General features: G+C 49.3%; 1 protein-coding gene across 2 annotated transcripts in view; it reads right to left on the reverse strand.

The window, feature by feature from the left end:
- Positions 1–15,491, reverse strand: part of ptch1 (patched 1) — a 50,538-nt gene that overhangs the window by 15,353 nt on the left and 19,694 nt on the right. For both annotated transcript variants that reach the window (XM_076049463.1, XM_076049461.1), the window contains exons 4-15: positions 15,204–15,273; positions 15,023–15,114; positions 12,977–13,178; positions 12,754–12,875; positions 10,396–10,543; positions 9,071–9,202; positions 8,717–8,872; positions 7,885–7,983; positions 6,640–6,765; positions 3,454–3,572; positions 2,325–3,015; positions 1,434–1,743 (exon numbers count right to left, since the gene is read on the reverse strand). In XM_076049463.1, the coding sequence (XP_075905578.1) occupies positions 1,434–1,743; positions 2,325–3,015; positions 3,454–3,572; positions 6,640–6,765; positions 7,885–7,983; positions 8,717–8,872; positions 9,071–9,202; positions 10,396–10,543; positions 12,754–12,875; positions 12,977–13,178; positions 15,023–15,114; positions 15,204–15,273 (2,267 nt within the window). The remainder of the gene's footprint in view (positions 1–1,433; positions 1,744–2,324; positions 3,016–3,453; positions 3,573–6,639; positions 6,766–7,884; positions 7,984–8,716; positions 8,873–9,070; positions 9,203–10,395; positions 10,544–12,753; positions 12,876–12,976; positions 13,179–15,022; positions 15,115–15,203; positions 15,274–15,491) is intronic.

Genomic DNA, 15,491 nt, shown 5'->3' on the forward strand with positions numbered 1-15,491 from the left:
CGTTAGAGAATATATCAGGGCCATGTGTCCCTCTGCGCTCTATACTGGTCTCTGACTGGATGTGTACATCTCTCCCAAGGCCCACGCTGTGGTCAGTCTGTGGGAGATGTTGTTCTGGGTCTCATTCCTTGGCCTGTCTGGCTCCAATTTGTCCCACCATCGCAATATCAGACAGCTCTCTCTCTCTCTCTCTCTCTCTCTCTCCCTCTCTCTCTCTCTCTCTCTCACACACACACACACACACACACACGCTCACACACACACACACACACACACACATACACAAGCGGTTCCCAGCTGGCTCACACACAGACTCGCACAATGTGGTTCTATAAAGCCCCTCTTCACACACGAATCCAGGACAACACCAGGAAGAATCGGCGCAGGGTAATGTTTTGGATGAGCTCCAAACGCTGCAGTGAGTTCACGCATGTAGGAAACACTTCAGCACGGAAGCAAAACAACAACAACAACCAGAGGGACGACCGGACACACATCAGTTCTTTTGACTGTCTTGGGTTTGTCTTGCAGGGACCTGCAACTTCAAATGAAAAAAAAAAAAGAAGCTTCTTTTCTCTTTCCATTCTCTGAAACCCCTGGAGATGGTTGTGATGACGTGAAAATCCCAGTCGATGGGCACTTTGCGATCCCGTCTGGCACCAACAGCTGCGTTCACCACATCCAAAGTCTCTGACAGCCTTTTCTTCCCCCGATTCTGATGCTGATTTGCACTTCAGCAAGTCCTCTGCACCACGTCCACATGCCTGACTGCACTCCCGTGTGATTGGCAGCGTTGAGAAGCGACTCAACGCAGTCTTAAAAATAGTGTAATTATCAGTTAATAACCGCAACATAAGCCTGATTCCTTCATCTTCGCAAGTTCACGACATCCTTTGGTTTTCAAGGCTGCAGGTCTGTACATCCTTCAGTGTAAGTGGGTGGTTTTTAACCCCAGCATCAAATAGACCCCTACTTAATGCGCTCCACTCCCTGCTCAGTTATTTGATATTTTTGTGTTACTGTTGGGACTAATTTGTGTTACCTGCGTTGGCCGAGTTTCTCTGATCTGGCGTAATGAGGCGGTCTTTTGGCTGCACTTCAACTGTTCTAAACAGATCAAAATCAGTGGTTCTCTTTATCTTTTCATCCTAATCGACGTCGTCTCTGCAGCCCAATCACGCGGCTTCACCAGCAAACCACAGCGCTCTGCGAAATCTCTCTGTTGGCAAAATATCCTCGTGGGACAGCCGGTCAATGGGCGTCTTTTCTGAAAGTGAGTCTGATTGTGGGACTTTTTTTTCTCTCGCTCATTAGCCCTTTACTGTTACTGTAAATGTTAACAGTTTTCCCGCACATGCTCATGCGCAACATTTGAGTCACATGACCTGTGACATCAGAGTGAGGTCAAGCGGTGGCTTTTTGTTTCTCCCTACCTTGTAGCCAGTCCCTGAAGTAGTGGAGCCACATAAAGGGCAGCTGTCCGTTGTCCTCCTTCAGCACGTAGCGGACCGAGTGGAAGCGCTGGTGGAGCTGGTGCAGCAGCGGCTGCTGGTGGGCGTAGTCGGCCCGCTGCGTCACCACGTACATGTTGTAGAAGGAGAAGAACTTGAACTGAGCCCCGATGAAGTCGTACTCGCTGGTGTCCCGGGGCACGATGTCGGTCAGCTCCAGGCCGTCCCGCACCTGGGTGGTGCCGTACAGGCTGACGCCCAGCAGGCAGAGGAAGAGCACGATCACCACCACCTGGCAAACACAAGAGGGCGCACCGTTCAGTCGCCGTCGTCTTCCGAACGTCTTCGCGAAGTGAGTCTTCGCATGACTTCTCCGCTTTTACAACTTTTCTAATTGCCGCCTTGTCGGAGCTTTTTGTTTTCGACGCTGCGCTCCGGCGGTTGCCATAAACAAAGAGAAAAAACATTTTAAGCCCTCCTGCAAATAGGGTGGCTGCATAAAGCAGGCGGTACGTATGGAAAAAAAATACATTGGACAATGTAACGAGGAGATGTTTTAATAAAGCCAAGTATAGGCTTCTAGATGACTTCAGTTCTGGAATGCTTTGAGACGGAGGGCCACCCACCACACTGAGGTCAGTGTGTGTGTGTGTGTGTGTGTGTGTGTGTGTGTGTGTCTGCATGAGTGCCAGTGAGTGCCTGTGCGACCACAGCCTCCTCCCGAGATTTCCTCCCAGTGTTCGCTCCGGTGACTAATCCTCCAGTTCAAATTATCACCACAGTGAGTCAGCAAAACCACAGGCTCACCTTCTGCACATTTTTTTTTTCCTTTCCCCCCACCCGACCGCACTTGGAGAAACACCCTGTCCGTACCTTGGTGGTTGGCTGCAGAAGGAAAGGAGCGTAGTGTCTCTCTGCGAACGAGGCCAGGGTCCAGCGGGTGCAGGGCGGCTCCAGGCAGCGGAGCCCCCAGGGACCCTCCCCGATCTGGGACAGCAGGTCCCGGGTGGAGCTGTTGTTCTCGGCCGTGTCGCCCTGGACGACTGAGCCAGCGGCGGGGGTCGGGGCGGCGGGGGAAGGAGCGGCGGCGGGAGGGTGGTGGGAGAAGGTGGCCGAGCCTCGGGATCCTCCGTTGCCCCGGCCGCCGCCGCCGCCGGCCCTGTTGTTGTTGTTGACGTTGCCGTGGCTGCTGCTGCCGCTGCCGCTGTTGCCGGCGTAGTAGTCGCCACCGCTGGTGGCAGCTGGGGCAGCGGGGTTGCTCCTGGGGGACGCAGTGTTGATGGGCTGCACCGAGATCTGCGACCTGGGCTCGGCCGTGGTGTAGAAGACCTGGGTCCTGGGGTCGTACTCGGTCCTCAGCTGCACCGTGGACTGCATGGTGATCTGGGTCTGCTGGGCGAAGCTGTGGCTGCTGTAGGACGGAGGGGGGCTGCTGTAGCTGGGCGGCGGCGTGCGGTAGGCGGAGGTGGGCGTGTGGTAGGAGGGCAGCGGGCTGTAGCAGCTGCCGTCTGCACCGTCCAGGTAGGCGTGAGGTTCGATCTGGATCACGCGATTGGCGCAGGGGCTGCGAAAGGAGGGAGAGGCGATGGTGGTGGGGGGGGTAAGTTGGAAAAAAAATGAATGCCTTAACGTGGTAACATCTTAAAATATACCTTTTTATAGGCATTTACCTACAAATTGGTGCCGTGTGTATTATTAACTCAAGTGTCTCTAAAGAATGCGTCTTCAGCGTTGACCTCATATTGTGTAAACAGATAATTTGGTTATAAACCTGATTAATGAAGCTGATGACTGACACACAGGTCGTCAAACAGTCAGTCAAGTGGGCGGCGGTAAGTCTCAAAGGCGAACAAGTGACGGCCAAGAGGTGTGTCAGACACTTCTGTGTTTCATCAACAACCACCGACGTGCATTTGACAAACCTTCGCACCTATAAAGTTTTTAGGATAAAAGTATGACGTTGCGTGCACAGCGTTGACTCTGCCTGCGTGAGTGTGCACACCTGTAGAAGCAGCAGAAGATGTCAAAGCGCCGGTCCTCCCGGCGGTAGAGGTCCATGCTGAGGATGGCGGGGAAGATGAGCAGCACCATGGCGAAGTTGAACACCACCACCACCGCGGCCTGCAAGGAGCACAGGAGACTCAGCCGTGCCGTATGGAAAAGGCTGCGGGTTTGGCTGTAGAATGTGGCATTTAAAAAAAATAATAAAATAAAATATGGGGCTTTATAAAGGTGGAAACATAGGATTAAAATCCAAATCCAGAAATAATCACAAGCCATTTTTCTTCCAGCAAGAAAAGCAAACAGTTCAAATGATGGGTTTCTCAATAAATGCTAGCGCATTTCCATCCGTGCGTGAGCATTTCCATATTGCAAAAGCACCTCGAGGAACAATCGCGTCTTTGACACAAACACCGGAGAGGCACTTAAATGCACCTTGCAGAGAAAAAAAAGAAAGTAAAACAAACAAACACAATCTGAGCGAGTCGGCCTGGAGGGAAAATTACCTTTCAACACACTTTGGATCCCTTTCCAGACAAAAACACAGAGTGCACTTAGAAAAAACAAGGTGTGTGTGTGTGTGTGTAGCCAGTACAGCAGTGCGGTGCTGTGGTTAAGTTTGAAGGCGGTGCGCTGCAGCGGAGGGTAAAGAAGTAAAGACGGCGGGGGGAAGGGTCTGGAAGGGGGTGGGGTGGGTTGGGGCCCTGCCTGGAGTGCAATCTGGATTTCAGGATTTTCGCGCAGTTGCCAGACCGCTGCGCGCGCACGCACACAAGAGAGGCACGCACACGCACGGCCCTGTGTGTGAGCCAGGCCACCCAGAGAGCCGGAGGCCCGCGGGCTCCGAGGTGATGAGCAGGCGCTGATGCTGCACAGACAGCAGGCCTGACTCAACACACATACGCGCTGTTAAAAAAAAAAAAAAAAAATTATACCACACCTCGCCAGCTATGACTAGACACACACACAAAAAACGCACACGCGTTCCTCAGCCAGCAGAGGAGGAGGAAGAACGTGGAGAGGAAGGAGCAGAAAACCTCTGCCGAGCGAAGCCCAACAATTAATTCTCCGCCGGCCCACTAACGTCCAGACAGATAAAGGACGACTCCCCTCGCACACACGCTGACCGGCGGCTGACCCTGCAGCCGGAGGATTTATCAGCACATCTGTCCTCCGCACACAAAATGTGCGCGTGTGTTCCCGCGTTGCGCCTCCCGGAGGAACGAATCCGCGTGGGAGTCGACCGCAGGAAGTGCTTAAGCAGTCAGAGGAGTGAGAGCGAGAGTGAGAGGGACACGCACACGCATGAGTGGCGCCGCTCGCTGATTGTAGGTGTGTGTGAGTGTGTGTGTGTGTGTGTGTGTGTGTGTGTGTGTGTGTTGCCTAATAAAAGATGGGTATCGGCATGACAGTCCGCCCTCCACTACGCACAAAACCACAAGTGCAAAGTATGCATGCTATGTGCGTCTGTGTCTAACCGTGTACACGTGTGTGTGTGTGTGTGTGTGTGTGTGTGTGTGCAGGAATACAGTGAAGCCTGCGTGGATTAGGCCCATGGGGTAAATGGATCATGTTTGACAGACTGGCCGTACTAAAGCCATCCATCCACACGTGCTAATATCGCAGTCGGCGTGGAGACGTCCCGCCTCACTCTGCGTGAGTTCAAGTGTGTGTGCGTGAGAAGGAGAGATCAGCGTCGGGCTTCCACACTCGTGCACTTAGCGCTGAGAGCGTAATCTTCCAATTACCTGTAAACTGAGCTTTAAAAGATTAATGTCTGCCGTTTATTTCTTCTTTTTTTTTAAACTGCACAACAAAAATGTTTGAATTGAATTAAACCCTGTCGATCCTGAATTGACAAATTGGAAGATTTTTCTTTTTCTTTTTTTTTAGCTTTGTTTTGGTGTTTTCCGACTGACAGACGTCCCTCTCTCTGTCCCACTTTTTAGCGGCTCTGGTGACGTCTATAATTACTGACAGATGTTAGAAAATTCAGAGCTCCCCCCCGATTCCCCTTCCACCTTTATGCAAACACACACGCACACACACACACACACACACACACACACATGCATGAACATCAAGATCATTCTATTTCAAACCTCCCACACAGATACTTGCAACTCTGTACGCGAGCGCGCACACACGCACAGCGAGGAAGTGATGGAAGCCTATGAATACACACACACACACACACACACACACACACACACACACACACACACACACACACACACACACACACCAACACACACCCACAAGCAGAGGGATTCAATTACATGGGACTTCAGCCACAATCTGGACAGACACCGGGTCCACCACCACCACCACCACTAAACAGCTTCAAACGGTGGTGGAGGGAGGAGGGATGGATTCACTTAAAGGCCCTGTATTATTTACAAGTCACTCCACCAGTTTTTTTTTTCTTCCAACAACAATATGTGTCTGCAGCCTGTCAGTGAACTTCACACAAAGGGGGGGAAAAAAATCCAACCATCCTTAACTGCTTTTGTTTTGCACCACTTTTGAGAATCCAGCCCACCGTGATGTCACGAAGGGCACAGCTGGTCCTCTCTCTCTCTCTCTCTCTCTCAGGTGAAAATTTCCCATGCTCTGTGTTGGTTCAGCCTCCTGAGACCACCTGATGGTCATCTTGTTAATATAGGGTTAATATGCGCCGTTTTCTTGAGATCTGTGGAGGCTTTTGGATGAACGACTGTATGATCAAATGAATTTCTGGAGTTTGGGCATTTCCATTACCCCTAAAATTGTGCAAAACCTAAATATGGCAATGAAAACCTGGTGATGGAAACACCAAAATTTCAAAAAACCTCTCAAATATTGCTAAGAGGTTTTTACGCTCTCATGAAGTGGTATTGATATGGAGGTTTATCGCAAAAGGGTCATGGAAACACTTTTTTCGAATTTGTGCATCACCAGACGTGACGTCACACATGGTCTCACGTGGTCACATGAACAGTTGACTTCAAGTGAAAATGCCACGTTATGTTTGGACGGAGGCAGAGACGGAATATCTTTTACAAGTAACCAAAGAGAAAAATATAACAACCATTCTCGACAGCACACACACACACACACACACACACACACACAATCAGAAGTGCGGTCAGCAGAAATCTGCAGCCAATGAGTCACCCCACAACAACACATCCACGCTGAAATGTACCTGTAATGAGAAGGCCCTGAGTGCCGGGATGGGGATGAGGGCGGCCATGAAGAAGGCTGTGACGTTGCTGATGGAGGTGAGGGCCACGCTGGCCCCTGTTCTCTTCAGACACTCGCCCGTCCGGTCCTGACGGCCGAGCAGCACAGGGAGAGGAGACAGAGAGAGAAGGGGGAGGGAAAGTGGGGGAGTCAACAGAAATCACTAACTCTGAACAGTTTTCTCGCCCAAAGCAAATGTCTAGCGCTTGAGATTTAGCGTAATTATCACAACGCCGACGTGAGTGACAGTAATTACGAGGTTTCGTGAGGCCCTGAAGTGCTCCTGCGTTTGAAGTGAAACTGTAAACACGGCCAGAGTACAATGGCGCGCCAGAGCAAAAATGCACGATGATTGATTTTATTTTGCCTCTTCATCCCCCCCTTGACAGCAATTGTGCAAAGATTTGAGGACGTGCAGGACCACACAGGGAGCGTGTTTTCATCTGCAGCTGTGTGTGTGTGTGTGTGTGTGTGTGTGTGTGTGTGTGTGTAGGAGAAGAGATCGAGTTCAGCTCTGTTTAGTTTTCATCTCAGCCACACAAAGGAAGCTGGGGGATGAGGGAGGTTAAAAAAAATAAAAAAAAAACAGGGGGAGGGAAAAAGAGGAAAACAAACAAGCAAATACATGTCTGTGTTTTTCCCCCTCTGGAGGGAGGAAAGTTATCTCGCACAGCCGCTCGCGAGCGCACGCACGCACGCACATAAAAAAGAGAACCAGGCGTCAGCATCAACACGCCAGGCGTCCTGTGAACCTTTTGCTACACTAAACCTTGACATGGTCCACCTGCGAGGGTGTTAAACACAATATTGTTGGGATCAGCGTGGACCCGCACTGTGTTGCGCAAACTATTTCAAAAACATAACTATAACTATAACAATATAACTAGACCATCAAGATTTATGGGTCCACTGCAAGAGAGGGACAGTTCCTGATCAGTCTCATTAAGAGTCTTTAAAGGCAACATTCTAATAAGCATTCCATCATTTAGGGATGATGGGAAATGACAAATGTGGAAAAATTTCAAAGATGACGCCAAAAAAAAAAGCGGGGGGGGGGGGGGGGACAGGCCGTTGCTGGAGGTAATGGAGCCCTCCATGGCACACCACGGGCCGTTGGGTGCTACATCACAGGCACAGACAGGCTTTCACACATTCCATCACGGAGGAGATAAGACAGCAGGGTCGACTGCGGGATGTCTGGCCTCACCTCGAACGGGATCCTCTTGTTCTGTCCGGTCTCACTGAAGGCGTGAGCCAGGAGGAAGACGTCATCCACTCCTACACCCAGGGCCAAGAAGGGTAACACCTGTTGCGCGCACACACAGACAGACAGACGCACAAAGTTAAGACTCTAAACTTGTAGCAATCAAACAAAAATAAAATAAAACAATTGTTGAAAGTCAGATTGTGTTTTGGAGTGTTTTGGAATACATTTTACATTTTTTAATACTGCTGATAATGACTGGCAACTACTGCTTGCAATATGAGACAGACAAGATTTTTATTAATTGATTGTATCTCGCCTTCGTATTAGTGCCATTCTGAAAAAAAAAAAAAAAGACTTAAGTACAATAAGAAGTACAGATATTCCAAAAATATGCATTTAAATACACTGGCAGGAGTGAATATAATGGAAGCTTGTTGGGATGCAGTGATGCACATGGTAGCACCTTGTGGAAATGTACAGTAGTGCAAATGGTTTGGTAAGCGAGAGAGTGTTGAGTGTTTCAGAGAGCTGCCATTGATACACAATGACAAACCATGAAATACCTTCTTAGTATTTTCTTTCAAAACTAGCCACCAAAATGAAGAAGGTGGGCCGGTGGACCATCGGGTGACTGAGCTCCTTTATATTCAGACAGGTGATGCCACTGGTAATCAATCTTATTCTGAGATTTAATTCATCTAATGACCCAGAACTATCGTTTATTTAGCCAGTGAAAGGTTCTTTCTAAAGTGAGAGGGTAAAGCTCGTAATACAGTTCATTATTAAAAGCACCGTATCGCATGCGGAGGGGCAGTGTTGTGAGGCGCTCTACCTGTGTGGTGGCAGCGTTGAAGGTGATGCCGAGCAGAGAGCAGAGGCCCAGACCTGCCGCCACCGACAGCGTCACCAGCAGGACACCCGCCAGCCCCACGGCCCCCTGGGACTTGGCGCAGTCCCACCGCAGCATGGTCAGACAGGCGTAGGCCAGCTGGTGGGGGACGGAGGGGGAGCAGCACACGTCAGAAACATCTACTAATCACTGTACCGGTCAAACAATTAGCAATATTGATTTTTAAAAAAAGGCAACCGAGTATCAATATTTAATAAATTGTATTTTAACTATTCAAAAAATGGACGCAAAAAGAATTTGGAGGATGGGGTTGTGAAATGCTTTGCATCTTCTCACCATCAGCAGGTAACCGCTGGCCACACGGATGACGCTGATGTCAGAGAAGGACTTGAGGATGTCCTCCAGGGTGGTGGTGGTGAAGGACAGGACCTTCTGGGTGGAGTTCTCTGCAACACTCTGCAGCACCGCCTGGACGGACAGACAGAGAGACAGCGAGAGGGGTCATCTGTTAGGAGTGAGACTGAGAAAAACAGACTGACAGCAAGTAGAAGAGGACCGGACTACAACCTGTCGTACACATCTATCTGGACCAGCACGAGTAACAAGGTTGCTCTCGTCACTGGGTGCCACTGCGGAGTTTCGATGCTGTTGTGCGGTTATAAATAATTCTCATTTTCTGGAGTTTAAACCCATCGTTTAGGACTTAAAAACAGTGATCAGTAATAAGTCCCAGAATGTGCGGCCGGCGCCGAGACCCTTCCTCCTCTCCCTCCTCCTGCTACCTCGGGACGCACAGATGGCTTCAGCATCCAAACTGCACTTACTGCTCAGCGGGGAGCAGGGCTGGCTGACAAAAACCCTAGGAAACACACACACACACACACACACACACACACACACACATGCCAAAGCGTGTGCGCTCGCACATGGCACACCGTCCTGCAGATGCACTCAAAGCGCAAACACAAATGGACGTCGTTTGTCATCTATTATCGTTGGAGTGATCGAAAAAAATTAGTCATGCGGTTTGTGTGAGCGATGGCCGGGGCCTCAGGAGGAAATGGCGCGCACGCACACACACGCGCGAGCACGCACACACACACACACACACACACACACACACACACACACACACACACACACACACACACACACACACAAGGTCGCGCCATATCAAGCAAAGGTTCGGGCCCCCCAAAACAAAGAGCAGATGATGTCACACATGAGCCACCAATGGGGCCACAGCTGGGAAAGCGATTGTGAATGAACTTGTGAGTGAGTGTGCGTGCGTGTATGTGCGTGCGCTCGTGTGTGTGTGTGTGTGTGTGTGTGTTAGAGGCAGAGAGCGATGGAGAGAAAGAGGGAGAGATCAGCGCTCCTTTAATGTCTTCCAGACTCGGCCGCTCGCCGCTTGATTGCTTCTTTCTACTGAGGAGCGGGGAAGGGAAGCTCGTGCCACACACCGGCAGCGCTGCTCGTCTCCAGCAGGGGCCCTCGGCTTTGGGATTGGGGCCTTTTCCATGTTCACCTGTATCCGGCCGCTGATTTACAATGTGGCCGCTGAGGTTTTGGGGAAGACTTCTTCTCTCTCCCTCTCCCTCAACCTCCATTCTGGATGGCCCTGCCCACTCCCACCCTCCTACTATGTTTGGCCCCCATACCTCAGCGTATCTCCTCTGCCAGGCCTCCAGTATGGCCGCAGCCTTCTCCTCGTTCCAGTTGATGTGGGAAACGTCGTCGTAGCCCCGAAAGTGCTCAAACATCTGCTTGGGAGTCATCAGCTGGAACATGGTCTGCAAGGCCTGGGCACTGAAAAGTGGCAGGGGGGAAGGGAAGGGAGGGGCAGAGAAGAAGAGGAAGGGATGTAGAGGATGAATGGAGTAGGAGAGGAGGAGGAGGACAGAAACATGAGCTGGCGGCGGGGATTCGACTTTATTTAGTGGCTAATTAATATCTCCGTTCAGCAAACACACATATTTTCCCTCAAGGTTTTCGGAGCCTCCGGGGCCCAAAACAGAGCGCGGGCCAATCTAACCAGAAAGGAGCGCTAGACCAAAACCACAGCGCCTTGGATTAGGCTCATCATAAACAGTGGTGTGCTCGGCACACCTGCTCGATAAGCAAAAACATTGCTTCCTGTAATAGGGAGCCGTGGAGCCAAGAGCGGAGGCGGCGCCTGCGGCCGTGCAAGTCGGCCGCACACACGCAAACCCCGCGCCGCAAATATTCGCACATCCGTAAACGTCTGAACGGCGGTGGTACAAACAACCGCTGTTCATATCATCAGTGGTAACGTGGGCCCCAAACAGATAGAGGGCTAATTACATTGGTAAAATTGAAAAAGAGGCATCTGTGCTGCTTTTTACAAAGTGGTGTTTGTATAACTTCTCTAGGAGAGGACGACGGCGCAAACGCTGGTTTGCACAGGCGGCTGTCTTCTGCACTGCTTCCTCCGGAGAAAATTCTAGCGCTGGTGTGGCCGAGGACTGCAGTGCCAGACAACAGTCAAGGTGAGCGACGTGTTTGGAGGGGATCAGAGGTGATTTTATCCATTTTTTTCTGTTTCTGCTGCTCTGTTATCATTAAAGTTATCATTTCTTCGCTGGCTTTCACAAGAGCCCGTCGATGAGATCGCTATTAGCGTGCAGACAACTAATAATTTCTTTAAAGAAATACCAGCCAGAAACTAAAATCCGGCGATGAAAACAATAATGACAGCGGTTGTTAAATTCGTATGGGAAATTGGATGGCAACAGTAGCATTCTGGTGCAGAAAGGATGCATACACACACACACACACACACACACACACACACACACACACACACACGCACGCGCACTCACAGGAATGGAATGAATGCATGCACAGACACTCTAATGAGCCAACTTTGCTCGGAAAAAAAACTTGACCACAAAACAAACAGGCCACTCAGATAAAGTGCCATATGACTGGTATGTGTGCGTGTTTGTGTTTGTGTCTGTGTCTGTGGGTGTTTACCTTTGTTAGTACGTGCATGTGCTTGTGCATCATGTTAACAACAACACCGTGTCGAAATGAGCATGTTTATGAAATTTTACTGGAAACGTCCTAATGCTGAATAAACTGTTGCCGTTTCCCCCGAATTCCACTGGTAAACTTGAACGCAGCACACTGGCGTGGGCGCTCCAGTCTTAGCATGTGTAGCACTGTTGCTAATCACAAGTGGAAGTGACACTTTTGGAACATAGTGGCACAAAGACAAGGCCACAATTGAGTCATATTCACAAAACATACTCAATGACGTCGGACAATCTGTTAAAATGCACCATTGAAGTCTAGCTAGCAAGAGCATTCGAATGTTAGCTGGCTGGTGTGACAGCTACACCTTTTAACGCTCAACATATAAGACATTTAATGTTACTTAAGTATTGAGTAATGCTTAAATAAGTTTGTCTGCTACCTAGTTTAATTTAGCAAATATTTAGCAATGAAGCGAGCACAGTACAGCTGCATACTTTCCTGTAATAGAAAAGGTATATCAGTGTGCATGACGCTATAATTGACTTATATGTTCATTTATTGGAGGGCATGTTCTAAATCCACAGGTAACCATAAAATCCAAATGCATTGTCCTGGTGCTTAAGCTGGAATCATGTCCGTGTGCCCCAAATCTCTGTGTATTTGGACAAACTAGCCGGGTAATAGATCACTATAAGTGCTCATGTGAATGTGTGTGTGTGTGTGTTGTGTGTGTGTGTGTGTGTGTGTGTGTGTGTGTGAGTGTGTCGGTAGTGTCTGAACCAGGCGGCCATAGTTGAGCAGGAACAGCTGGAGCTCTAAGATTTCAGTGGAATCTGCTAATGACTGCAAGATTTACAGCATGCCGCATACACACACACACACACACACACACATACACACACACACACACAGGGCAGTATAAAAAGAGCAAAAAACATAGACTTGATCCAGAATAAGCCCCACAGTGATCGCAGCAGCGTTTATGAGGGTGCCGGTGTGTCTAAGTGCCGGTGTGTTACCTGAGCAGGGGTCCGCTGCCGTTCTTGGTGGTCCCGCCTATTATCAGTTCCTCCTGCCAGTGCATGTACTTCCTGGACAGGCCGTAGCAGCCGCCGCTCAGGGCCCGCGCCACGTTGAATGGCTGGCACAACCACAGGCGAGAGGATATCGGTCAGCAGCCGAAGTTTAAATGCGACTTGCAGAGAAACAGTGACGAGGGCCGAGAGGGTCCCTGCTCCCTACCTTGGTAGAGTTCTTGTTGGGTGCAGTGAGGGGGCAGTCGGGGTCGGCGGGGTTCAGGCAGGGCCTGTCCATGTAGCCGTGTCCCACGTCTGCCTTCTCCAGCATGTTCTCAAAGCCCTCGACGGGGAAGTTAATCTTTCGCAAGTGCTCCAGGAACTCCTTGGGGTCAAAGGTGGTCCATTGCAGAGGGTCTTTTTCCCCTCTGTGGGTTTAAATAAAGCTGTATATTAGGATAAGTTTGGGATTCTGGTCATGTGTTCTCTTGTGTGTCTTCTCACAAATTTGTGTCCGAGCGTTTGCACGCTTCACTTTTCTGAGCTCCCTGTTATTTAGAGGCATGTCCAGTTCATTAAGTTGATTTAATGTGATGGGAGGGGCTTGTGACACTTTGTACAGTACTGTTTCTAAAAATCAGGAAAATCAAATATAGATCCTGACACGTCAGATCTAGGGATTAATCGATAATCGATTAATTGTCGATTAAGAATTTAATCGATTAAAATTAAATTAGTCGCAATTAATTGGTTAATCTAGGTTCTCAGGAACAATTGCTGCTTATCAATTTATCGTTAATCAATTGATAATTTCCCTCTCTAGTCAGATCATATTGTTTTTTTCCTTTATCGGTTTTGTTACAGTGTGCGTTGTTGGTATTTTGCCCGTTTCAATCCCTGCGCCGCACCTCAGACGCTGATGAAGGAAGCGGGCAGCTGAGCGGACACTGCGTGGTGGTTGTGCTTGCCAGATATTTGGGTGCAATTACCTCTGAAAAGTGCCTCATTCTGGGGCAAATTATCTCTTTCCCGCTGGGTGTTGAAAGAAAACAATCAATGGAGACCGACTCCCATCATGCAACGGTACAGTGGCGGATTCCTGCGCCCGACTGATGGCCGTGCGTCTGTGCCTTGCACATTCCAATCTCTCTTTCTCTCGCCATCATTCAGACTACATTGTATGTGCTCAACCAGGCTTGGGTTATTATTCCCAACCTTCCAACCAGAACATAGTAGAAAAAAAAAAAACAACAACACATACACACACACACACAAAGATATAAACACACCCACAAATCAGGCCGGAGTGTCTTCATACTGGCATGACACGACGACGAACCACCAGAATGGCAGCGGAGCTACGCTGCACGGCTGCAAACGCACATGCGGAGGTAAAGGTCCGCTGAGTGTTACTGTAGCAGCAGGCCATTAGCAACAGAAGGGCCAGACAATGGTGTGAGGCCCAGGGCTGCAGAGAAACTATCAGCCAGCGATACGCATGCCAGCAGCCACTACAATAGAGCCTTCAGAGAGGACGAGTTCAGGACACACACACACACACACACACACACACACACACACACACACACACACACACACACACACACACACACACACACTTCCACAGTGTCTCTTTGGATGAGAAGCCTCCAGTGAAGGACTGAAAACAACACTGGGATGGGATTCGCTCCCTCTTCTGTCTTAAAGCAACATGAGGAGACTTTCACATACTGAATGTGCAGGTAGAGTCGGGACCATATTGGCCGACTGGCTTCGGCGAAGTGATGCTGTGCAAACTTTTCTTGAAACTTTTTTTAGACAGCCGTGAGTAGTTGCGTTTCCATTAGCCCTAGAATTGCCTAAATATCGCAATAAAAAACTGGCACTGGAAACACCTAAATTTGGAAAAAAGTTCTCAAATATGGCTAAAAGGTTCTGACGCTCTCATGAGGGATCGATATGGAGGCACATCGCAAAAGTGTCACAGAAACACTTTTTTCGTGTTTATGTGTCGCCGGACGTGACGCGCGGAGGTCACATGACCAGTTCGGTTCAAGTGAAAATCGCACGTTAGGTTTGGACAGAGGAAACAGACATTTTTTTTTTAGCTTATGCGCTTCATACCATTCAGTGGAAACACCTGCAAATTGCAATTGTACTTTGTCGAAATTTCAGAACTATGGCTTTTACTTTGCGAAGAACTGTAATGGAAACGCAGCTACTGTCAGATACGCATCCCGCTGCCTCCGAGAGGAAACCCTGGCGTACTCACGGGAGATAGACCATCCCCGACTGGAGCTTGGCTCCTTCCCAGAAACAGTCCAAAGGGGTGATGATGAGGCAGGGATGTAACTTTTCAATGATCTAAAAGAGGGGAAAAGAAAACACACGTTGTCAGAAAAGGCAGAGGAAACACACAGTCAGAGACAATTAGTTCTTTTTTTGCACCTCACCTGATCCATAAAATGGGTTTCCGTGACTAGTTCTCCTGATTTGTAGCACAGGTGTTCTAATTTCCATTGTCTGAGGAAGGGAACAAAGGAGGTTTGTTCAGCGTTCACTTCAGCGTTACAACACAACAAAGCCTTGGGGGTAAAGCGATGACTGGATGATAAGGATTTTTGTCTTTAATTACGAGACAGCACCACAGGCCACAGCACGATTCAATTACGTTTAATGCCATGGTTTGAAATATTCAGGGATGGTTGATATTTATTTGATTGACTTTTAAAAATGTCAAA

The sequence above is a fragment of the Nelusetta ayraudi genome, unplaced genomic scaffold (assembly GCF_046127955.1).
Source record: "Nelusetta ayraudi isolate G7.1 ecotype Tasmania unplaced genomic scaffold, CSIRO-AGI_Nayr_v1 ptg000116l, whole genome shotgun sequence".
NCBI classification, from domain to species: Eukaryota; Metazoa; Chordata; class Actinopteri; order Tetraodontiformes; family Monacanthidae; genus Nelusetta; species Nelusetta ayraudi.